At 42.9% G+C, this 11,347-nt stretch overlaps 1 protein-coding gene across 3 annotated transcripts in view; it reads left to right on the forward strand.

Annotated features, from left to right (window-relative positions):
* Positions 1 to 10,810, forward strand: part of SLC11A2 (solute carrier family 11 member 2) — a 64,702-nt gene extending 53,892 nt beyond the window's left edge. For all 3 annotated transcript variants that reach the window (XM_066584383.1, XM_066584384.1, XM_066584385.1), the window contains 2 exons: positions 8,253 to 10,087; positions 10,483 to 10,810. In XM_066584383.1, the coding sequence (XP_066440480.1) occupies positions 8,253 to 8,333 (81 nt within the window). In that variant the 3' untranslated portion in view covers positions 8,334 to 10,087; positions 10,483 to 10,810. The remainder of the gene's footprint in view (positions 1 to 8,252; positions 10,088 to 10,482) is intronic.
* The last annotated feature ends 537 nt before the right edge of the window (positions 10,811 to 11,347 follow it).

The raw sequence follows: 11,347 nt of genomic DNA on the forward strand, positions 1-11,347 counted from the left end.
TACCTTAAAAACTACTGCTTGTTCTACTCTGTAGTCTTCTACTGTGACGCATGGGAAAGCATCAACTCCTAATCTAAAAGTAGATCTTATAAACAATCTTCTATTTTAATCTGTAATTTCCCACGTATACACGGAGCAAATTGAGAAGCTTTATGTAAATAAATGTGACATATCCAATATTTTAGTGTTGTGGTGGCCGTAGTCCAAAATACCATCCGGACTTAATCAAGCTGTAATGGGTGGAGGCATGAACTTCTTCAGTCTGTTGTTCATGAGCAACTCATTCTTCCAATACATTACACTTCATCTATAAGATACACAGCTGAGTGCATGGGGGATGTGCGGGATTATTGTAATAGAGTAGCATCTGCTCATATTAATATCTAATCCATAGCGTGTATTGAAGCCCTATATTCTTTGTAGTCTCAATGTATTTTCATCATTTATATGGATCATGCTCCACTAAAAAGCATCAGGGACCTTGTCTAGCTCATGTCCCACTAGGAATATTGGATATATCAGCAGCTTTGGAAGGAGCGTCATCTGGAAATTCATCAGGCAATAGTGAAGCTATGGCTCATGCTGAATAATTGAAATAGATGCAGTGTACAAAAAAAAATCATCCGTGTGCAAAATCGGTGGTATGAATACCTTAGTAGAATAATATTTCATACTTACACATGATATGGAGCCAGCAGATGTGAGGGCGACAAGGCCTTACAGAGATCTACACTCTATGGAGCAATGGTTTGCTTCCTTTATTGTGTCGTTCATTGCACTTCTTACATCAGTAGTTACCCAATCAGCTTCAGCTTCTTACTGGAGATGGATTGGTCTGCACTTTATAAGTATTCTGCCCTTGCCGTAATACAAATCAGCTCTCTGTATAGTGAAGTCCTAGTGAGTTGGTGATGGACATCAGCGGAGAGAGAAGCAACCTGAACAAATCATAGGAAGATTTCAGACTACCCTTGACTCCGTAGATGTAGATCACCGCTCTGTCCTAATAGAGGATAAAAAGCAGACAAGGAGCTGTGAGGAAAGCAGGAGGAAAAAAATAAAGAGGCCGAGTCACAAATCATTTTAAGCTCATACCTGGATAGTTGCTTTAAAGCAGTGTTCTCCAACTCCAGTCCTCAGGGACCGCCAACAGGTCATGGTTTCAGGATTTCCTCAAGGTTGCACAGGTGATGGAATTATTGTTGGTCCTCAGACATTACTACAGGTGTTCTTACTATAGGATATCCTGAAAACATGACCTGTTGATGGTCCCTGAGGACTGGAGTTGGGGACCCCTGCTTTAAAGGGAACCTGTCATCACATTCATTCTGGCCAAAGCATGGGCAGCATATGAACTCCTGCCATGCATCTTCGTTGCAGAGACCTATGTTTCACTCCTGAGATGTTCTGACATTTCAGAGAAAACACACTTTAAATAGTCTAGCTTGGGGCACAGTGTCATCAGGGCAGAGTCCTGTCAACTTATCCACAGCCAGCTCCACAGGTCTTGTCCTACACATTTGATCTATCAATATAGTTGGGGGGAAGGTGGCAGGAAGCCGCCCAGATGATTCTTCTTTCCATTCCTGACTCCGTTTTAACCCATTGGCACTTTCGGATGTTCTGGGTGTGCAGGGTTTGAATGGAGCAGGATTGGGAGCCAATGTAAGCTGTCTTTGACAGCTGATATCTGGCCACAGCAGCCGTGATAAGTATTCATGCCGATTGCAGCGCTTGACAGTTCCAATGCCCCGATTGGAGTTCAAGGTTCCTGAACACTGGCCTCTGTGAAATTGTGAGGTCGTGTTTGGTTGTCATGATTTCCCAGTGCCTTCTAAAGGACTACAGAGTTGCCATGTACTTCTACCCATTAAGATAGGCCTGGCTTAATAGAATGCCAACCGAAATACTTTATACTGCAATACTTGAAGTATTGCAGCAGATGGTATAAGTAATCAAAAGTTTGCAAGCTTAAGGGGACTTACTAAAAATAATTATTATAAAGGATTGAAAGTTTAATCCCTCCTTTTACCATATTTTTAGTAAACAATAGAAAGACCAGCAAAAACATATTCGGTATCACTGTGGCCATAAAACGGTGCCTAATAAAAAGTGTCCAAACGTTTATATGCCCTCCAAGATGGTGTTACTAGAAATTAATGATGTCCTGTAAAAAAAAAAACAAAAAAAAACAAGCTTTCACACAGCTATACCAATGGAAAAAAAAAGTTATGGTGACAGAAAATTTTTCTTTTTAAGTAGCACAGCAAAAAAGAAAAATACATATATAAATTCGGTATTGTCGTAATCGTACTGACCCACAGAATACAGTTGTCATTTTTGAGTGTATGCTGTAAAAGCAAGGTCCTCTCCCAAGATGGCAGAATGGCTGTGGTTTTTACCCCCTCACTCAACTCAGAAGTTTGTTTTTTTTCAAGTTTTTCGGTACATTGAATAGTACTATTGAAAAATGCAACTTGCCCTGCAAAAAGCTAGCCTGAGATAGCTGTGTTGAGGGAAAAATAAAAGTTATGTGTTTTTGAAAATAGGCAAAAGAAAGCAAAAAAAAAAAAAAGATAAATAAAAGGCCGCGACCTTAGCTATGTTTTATCTAAATGAGGGTGCCTGTCAGCTTTTATCCTGCCCTTGGTTCCGCCAACTTGAATCTCATGACTGGTACCCTTTGAAAATCTGCTTCCTTTTGAACGTCTGTATTCTGCACTCAGACAATAATCTGTGGATGATCAATGGGAGTCCTCAGCATGATGAAAGTGAAGAATGACACAGTAGCCTTAGAAACCAAATCCTAGAATGGTAGAGTTGGAAGGGACCTCCAGGGTCATCGGGTCCAACCCCCAGCTCAGTGCAGGATTCCCAAAATCATCCCAAGTTTTACACAACTTACATAAAGTAACTTACTTTGTTTTACCGTACAGCATTAGTTACATTTCATACAGAAGATACGCACTGTACATGACCAAACTGTGTCATCAAGACACAGAGGAGAATTCTCCAGCCTAGCAGCAGTAAAATTGGGGACATTTGTACAACACACAGTATCCGGTGGTTTATTCTGTACCCTGTGGAGGAATACAAGCTGAAATAACACTAAAGAGAAAATATGATGCAGTGCAGTATAAGGCTGTGCCAGCTGTCATAGCAGTATCTACTGCCACCAAGAAGAAAATGTTAAGGAGTGCAGAAAAGTATGCAGTAAAGCAGAAGTAGTTATGGCTGCCTTTGCTTTTGAAAGGAGAACTCGACTTGTGAACACCATGAGCCTTTGCAACACGAAAAAGCAAGAAGTGCAAGACCGATGTACAACTAACACGAAATTACAATCAAATGCAAAGTTACAATTTCAGCTTGCACATATTCACTGTGAATTTGTACCAGCTGTTGGCCAGACAAATTTTTTTTCTATGTAGAAGGTTAACCCTTTCCAATCCACTGTCTGACGTCTGAAGACATTTCGATTGAAGGCTATACAGCTCCGACGTTGGAAGACGTCCAGCCGGGTATTCTTACTGTTAATTACTGGCCGCTCTGTTGTCAGGAGCCTCTCCAGCATTTTTCATACAGCAGTTCTGGCTCTAGCCAGCAGATGGCGCTATTGTATAATGACAGAAAGAGAAAGCCCCCTAGGAAACCCTGAATTCAAAATTGGATTGCAAAGGGTTAATCTCATGACATAGCTATCTGTAATATTACAAACACTGTAATCACTATGCCTAGCACCTCACTGGCATCTTTCACCGTGATTCTTGAAGCGCTGAAGAGGAAGACTAGAAAAGAAGCATTTGGAGTCTCCTTTGTATCTTCAATAATATAAGGGATGCCGATTGTTGTGGGGGAGAGATTTGCTAGTGGCAGTGTATACTGCTGGTAGGGCCATCCATGTCAGAAAGGAGCCAGACTAAGCATATCCACCTAGATGACGGGCAGGCTGGGCTCACTCGCCCTGGTTGGAAACCAGCCTAAAAGTGTATTTAGATGGAATGATGAAAGAAAGAGGGCGTTATCATACAAAGTTTACAAACATTATTGATCATAAGGCTTATTGACCTCTACAAAACCATCTTAAGGCTCGTCTAGACAAGGAAATGGCTACAATCAGGGTCTTGTTATCGCATTATACACTATTTCTGATGACTAACTATATGTTTATGTTAACATAAGTTAGTTTGGCTTTTCTTCCTATTGACTCCTCTTATCTTTTAATCCTTGTTACTGGCACTACAAAGCATTGGCATTAGTCTTCTATATAAAGGCCAATAGTCCAGTCACATAAGAAATACATGCACTTATTAGATTCTGAAACGTAACCATTTATGTGCTGTGACACGAGCAAAAGTGAACGATCATCTAAACAACACATGATAACCGTTCACTTTTCATTAGTTTATTTTACGCAGGTTTAAAAATCATAGTTGACTTGTTCACTTATCATTCGCTTTAACCAGCGCTCGTTCAGTCGTTCTCATTCACTTATGCAACGAATGTGAAAGACTGAATGATTATTGAACGATCCATCAATGTATCTGCCTGTCTAAACAGAGTGCACAAGCAAACAAGCTAGCGATGACATCACTCGCTCATTCAAACGATAAATCGACCTAAAAGTAGCCTAAGAAAGGGACAACACATATAAAAACCTGCGACCTGAGGACCTGTCTGTCACCATCCTGGCTCATTAGGCCGATGAACCCCGGGTGTAAAGGGTGGTGTCAGTACTGTGCATACTGTACTCCACATACACATTCCACCACTAAGGCTTGTAAGGTATGTCCACGTCTGCATCCAAGCACAAAGCACTACAGCCGCCAGTGATCCTGCAGTAGACATGGACAGCCTCTTACTTAAATCTTCGTTTGCGAAACCAAGCCATGTGACTTTTGGTATGGATTTGCTGCCGATTTCACTCTATGGATAATAATGGGGGGAAATCTGCAGCAATAATTGAAATGTTGCAAATGTAAAATCCGCAGTGGATGTCAATTCATACACTTTTTAAAAATAAACTCTCATCCACTATGCTGCTACATTAATATGCAAGGATTTTCCTTCCGCAAATCCATAATCTGTGGCAGAACTCTGCGACTGAGCCTCAGGGTTTATATGCTGATCCACATTTGGATTTAGCACCTGTCAACTGGTTACATCCACCTGTATCAGCAAACTACACAATCCAAGTACCATGAACCACAGTGCGGATTTTTATAGCATTCAGTAGATTGCTAAAATTATGTGGAATCTGCATCAAAATTCCGAGACCCAAGAACTTTGTTAGCAAAATTTGGATCTCACTTAGGATGAAGAATCATCAAATTAGACGTTTGGGTGATCCTTAGTAGGGGATTCTATAAACATCACTCCAATACCAAACTGGTTCTTAGTCTAGAAACCTATAATATTGTAGCCTCTACGTTCTATGGATAAGACGGTACTCTGCGGCTCAGGAATTGGCTTTCTTCAGCATACTTAGCTTTTTCCAGTGTTCCAATCAACACAAATTGTCCTGAGGCCCACAAGGAGAAGTTGTTTCACTGTCACTGCTTAAGGGTGCATTCAGACGACTGTATATCGGCTCGGTTTTCACGCCGAGCCGATATACCGTGTCCTCATCTGCAGGGGGGGGGGGGGGATGGAAGAGCCAGGAGCAGGAACTGAGCTCCCGCCCCCTCTCTGCCTCCTCTCCACCCCCTCTGCACTATTTGCAATGGGAGAGGTGGGATGGGGTTGGGGCTAATTTGCATAGCTTAGCTCCCCCCCTCCTTTCATTGCAAATAGTGCAGAGGGGCGGAGAGGAGGCAGAGAGGGGGCGGGAGCTCAGTTCCTGCTACTGGCTCTTCCATCCTCCCCCCCCTGCAGATGAGGACACCGTATATCGACTCGGCGTGAAAACCGAGCCGATATACGGTCGTCTGAATCCACCCTAAAACTGACCATATTCATGGTCAGCCAATCCCACGGATGGCAGCAGGATTGGCCCACAGTATAGCATGTATGGGAGCAGCCAGAAACTGTTCAACATACTCCATCCTTTATTGCATTGGGAGATAATCTGCTATGTTCTCCTCTCTCCCTTTTCGAAATTAGCTTGCGATGACCAATGTAAACGTGCTAGTTTATGATTGGCTGGATGGCAGGGTGGCTTTAGCTCATGAATATGCAGGACTAGTTCTGTATCTGGATGCTAGTAATAAAATGCAAGTTTCTCCAAAACTACTGCTTAGATACACACAGCAGAAATATCACTGCAATCAGTGTGGCAGGCGCCACCTTATGCTGCTCTTAGTGAAGGCTGCAAAAACATGGGGACAGAGTTCCTTTAAGTTTGGAATTGTTTAATCAAGATCTTGCCACTTTGTGAAACCGTCGTCATGGAACCTCAGCAGATGATTGATGAAAGACTGTACATTTTACATTATAGGGTTGTGTTTTTGCTTCGTGCCACTTGTGTGCATGATGATATGAGGCATGAAATTTGCTGTAGATGCTATGGTGATGATGAGTGAGTCTGAGGCATAGTGTGTAGTTACATAATACATACACATGAGGGCACCAACTCGGGCTAAAATGTATATACTGTATATTATATTCTATAATACCTTAGTGGGGCATTCTGGTGTTTCTACCATAATAGTGTGTTGCCTTCCTATGAATATATGATGTTTTTACTGTTTTACAAGCTTTCATTACACATAGTGACAGTGGATGGTGTAAGTAGGATATCTGCATGTTCATATTTCTATACTGTTCTTAAAACTGCTATATGTACAGTATGTGTAATGGAACCTTCAAGGATATGCGCACTTTTACAACCATTTTGTGTTTGTTCCAATGTATTTACAATAGAAGATGAAGCAACATTGCACATATTCTTTAAAACAGCCTAGCAACTCACACGGGCGAGTTTCACGCATAATTTTTTTCCGATTGCGTTATGGACGAAACCTATGCGTGAAAAGAAGCTATCTGGTTCTTCACATGAGCAATTTTTCTCTTGGACCAATGGATGTCCTATTTTTGAGTGATTTTCACTTACGATTTGCCCATTAATTTTTATGGGGGAAAAAACAAAAACCTCATTGCACTCACATGTAGATACAATTTGCATGTGAGTGCGATTTTTACCATTTTAACTATTGGAAGCACGTCACGTGTATGAAAACCATACGTACATAAATGCAAAAACGCATCGCAGTTGCAGAAAAATCGCAGGCTTATTTCACACGGGCAAGTGCGAAATCGAAAGTTTCCCGCAGATGCCAGGCGTTTTTGTGTCAATTTTTTCATTAAACGACAGTCTGAGATTGAAAAATCACCGCATGCCCATATTTTCGTGCCAGTCTCGCATGCGAACAGGACATGTAATGTGCAGTTTCCCGCATCCCGCACAGCACTCAGACTGGGGGTCAGTGGGCTGTGCAATGCAAGTTGCACCTGAGAACTCGGGCGCAACTCACTCTTGGCCGTGTGAATGCAGACATGTGTCTTTGTGGTTACAGACCACAAGCAAAACCTGTGTAGTCTAATCCTGCAATTGTAAGCTTCTTTACTCTCTCTTCTTGTCAACCCATAAAGTGCACATAGCCTTAAGGCCTCGTTCAGACGAGCAGTGTGTAAACCAGGCGAGTCTGAACGAGGCCTTAGGCCTCTTTCACACCATGATTTCCAATGGGTTCTTTCTAGAGATGAGCGAGTATACTCGCTAAGGCACGTTACTCGAGCGAGTAGTGCCTTAGCCAAGTATCTCCCCGCTCGTCTCTAAAGATTCGGGGGCGGCGGGGGAGAGCGGGGAGGAATGGAGGGGAGATCTTTCTCCCCCTCTCCCCCCCCACCCCACCCCCCCGCAACTCACCTGTCACCCACGCCGGCCCCCAAATCTTTAGAGACGAGCGGGGAGATACTCGGCTAAAGCAATACTCGCACGAGTAATGTGCCTTAGCGAGTATATCGCTCATCTCTAGTTCTTTCACATGTAGCCTGAAAGAACCCATTGGAGACCATGGGCTTCACATACATGCATTTTTTAGCCCGTGTGAACGAGGCCTAAAGTGCAAAAGCCAAATCAGTATACATCCTGCATTAGTTCCCATATCGAGGGACTGTAGGTCATATTTCTTTTGACATATTTTGGAATGCACGTTAGTACATCCTCTCATGAGCACCCTTACCTTCAGTCACATGCATGGAGTAGTTTGTTTGCCTGTGCTGCTTCTCATGCGCGTTTTCTTCCTCTCTTACAGTATAACCTGGGGTTGACCACCTATCCGGAGCTCTTCCTCCTAAACAATATGGAGAAGGAAGATGTATCCCCATCCCGATGATGATGGGGGTCACATGGCACACTCGTTCCTGTTCTGAAGATCATTCTTTCTAGAGCCACATCCAGGAGAACTTGGCAACAAGGAGGTGCCATGTCCAACCTTTTGGGACACGATACTAGTTGAAGATGGACTCAATAGCGAATATGATCAATGAAATAGCTCTGCTGATATTTATTATACTCTTAGCACTTTTTTACTTGATCAGAGTCAGTATGTGAGATCTGCCAATGTCTTGTCATAATGACCCCATTCTGCCAGATTGCTACAGGTATGACTTCAACCCATCAGCTCAGTGGGAAAAGCAGAATCATTGTGAAGACCGGTTAGATGAGGTGTGCAGGTTCTGAAAATGTTATGACTGTATCATGTAAATTATGAATAGTAGCTATTTGTGTGATCAACACACATTGGATTATGGGGAAGTGGAGGGGGTTTAAATTGAAATTCGTATATTATAGTATTATCCAGAGAAGCCAGTTATACGTCACTTGATGATTTGCAAGTGATGCATGACGTTAATAAACAGCCAATCTCTGATTGTTGGCTATACGTAAGAGTTTCACTGGCAAGAGGGGATTGGGGGGGTTGTTGAATCCCAAAGTTATTTTATATTTTTAGAGACAGTTTTACTGTATTTTTTTTTTTTTTTTAAAGCGATGCATTTCCATATTTTTAGTTGGAAGACATGCAGCGTAGGGGTATATTCACACAGTGGATTCCACCTCCAAGGGTGCATTCACATGATTCACTGAGGATTGGGTTGTAGATGTGCAGATTTCACACCCTGTCATTTGAATTCAACCAAAAGTGTGAAAGCTGCTGCGGATCTGCACCAAATCATCTATGTGTGAATGCATCCTGAATAAAAGAAGGATCGGGCAGCAGATTTGGTGCTTAAAGATTTTTATGCATAAGCATGTCTTATGTACACCTCATAGCCATAAAAATAGCGACGTTTCGACCCAAAGTAACCGGGTCTTTGTCAAGCCTTATTATCCTTTTGAATGCATCCTGAAAACTGCTACAGAACTCTGCAGCTGACCCGATGACGTCTGCCGCAGCTATGCATAGATGTGGCCGTATATTGACATGCAGATTTAACCCTTTTTTTAATGGGCAAATCCACATACAGAATTTCCGGTGTGGACTCTGCCTCAAGAAGCGACATGGCACTTTTTACACGTGCGGATCTGAAATTCAATTGCAGAAAAACAATCTACGGCGTATAGACTACAGTGCAGATTCCCATGTGGTGTGAATTTAATGCAGAATCGGTGTCAAATCTGTATCAAAATGTAACCATGTTAACATACCTAAAGACAGCACTATTTTGCATCAGTATTTCTGAGAGATATATAAAGGCCCATTTACACGGATCGATGATCGTTCAAAAATCGCTAAAAAGCGATCATTTGAGCAATAATCGTTGCGTCTAAATGTGCGGCTATCGTGCCCTTTTCGTACACTGCTAGCTGATCGTTAAATTCAGTCCAACCTAAAAATTGTTATTCAGCCTTATCAGCAGTTCTCTGCGGGTAGTACTAATAGCATTGTTTCCCGTTGGAGAACAAAGGAGCTGAAAGCAGATATGAGCCGTCGGGCTAATAACTGCTTTCAGCTAAGGATTTGTTTGCACACTTAATTGCTCCTAATTAGCTGAGTAGCTACTTATTAGTTTATGTAAAATGATCACTCAAAGCTGTCACTCAAACTGTCGTTTGAGCAATCATCGTTCCGTGTAAATGGGCCTTAGGGTGCATTCACACGAACGTATATCGGCTCGGGTTTCACGCCGAGCCGATATACGTTGTCCTCGTGTGCAGGGGGGGGGGGGGGGATGGAAGAGCCAGGGCCAGGAACTGTGCTCCCGCCCCCCTCTCCGCCCCTCTGCACTATTTGCAATGGGGAGAGGCGGGACGGGGGCGGGGCTAATTCACAGCCTTTAGCCCCGCCCCCGTTCCACCTCCTCTCATTGCAAATAGTGCAGAGGGGCGGAGAGGAGGCAGAGAGGGGGCGGGAGCCTCAGTTCCTGCTTCTGGCTATTCCACCCTCCCCCCCCCCCCCCCCCCCCCCTTGCACACGAGGACAACGTATATCGGCTCGGTGTGAAAACCGAGCCGATATACGTTCATGTGAATGCACCCTTAAGAGTATAACAAACAGAGGAAAAGTATAATGGAAAGATTTGTAGCACTATGGTTTTTGCCCTACAAATATGGTGGATGCGCGCAAATCTTGCGTGTAAATACTAATGTAAAATATTGAACAAAACTACTGCTGTGTGAAAGTGACATGAAGCTCGTGTTCTTGAAAGCCTTTATAATGCGGACATCTTTGTAAAGAAAAAGTTCATAGAATGTTTATTTTTCCCGATTGGCGTTAAAAAGGCAAAAATATCCTACATAGCATGACAAGAGGAAGGGGCACAAAGGGGCACCAATAATGCCAATGTATTATAAATGCGTCATTTACATGCATTCTGACTACTAAATATGAACTGTAGGATTTCATTTTAACTGAATATGTGAAGTGATTCTGTAATATGGTAATCACTATATTCTGCTGTACCGGTACTGTAAGACTTGATAGTCAACTCTTAGGGCTCATTCACATAGACACATGCGTACAGCACTGCGATTCTCAGCTGCCAGAGACCGTGTTGGGTTGCATATGGCACTGTGCATGCCCAAGAATGACACGGTCACAAGAGGGCGCCATGTGATTTTTTTTTTCTTTTAAATTCCCCACTCTGTTCAGAGCCGGGTTGCGAATGGAAACACTGTCCATACGGAATGCATGCGTACAGACAAGGTTTCTTATGCAACCCATATGTAGGATACGCAGAGAGGTAGAGCATGCTGCCATCTATTTCTCCTGCATATCAATAAGCAATGCCCACACACAGGTGTGCATGGAAGAATGAAAGTCCATTAAGTTTCATTGCCTCCATCCACCGTGTGTTGTGCACGGGATATACACCCGTGTGAGTGAGCCCTTAAGGCAGTGTTTCCCAA

This window comes from Eleutherodactylus coqui, chromosome 1, assembly GCF_035609145.1.
Source record: "Eleutherodactylus coqui strain aEleCoq1 chromosome 1, aEleCoq1.hap1, whole genome shotgun sequence".
Taxonomy (NCBI): Eukaryota; Metazoa; Chordata; class Amphibia; order Anura; family Eleutherodactylidae; genus Eleutherodactylus; species Eleutherodactylus coqui.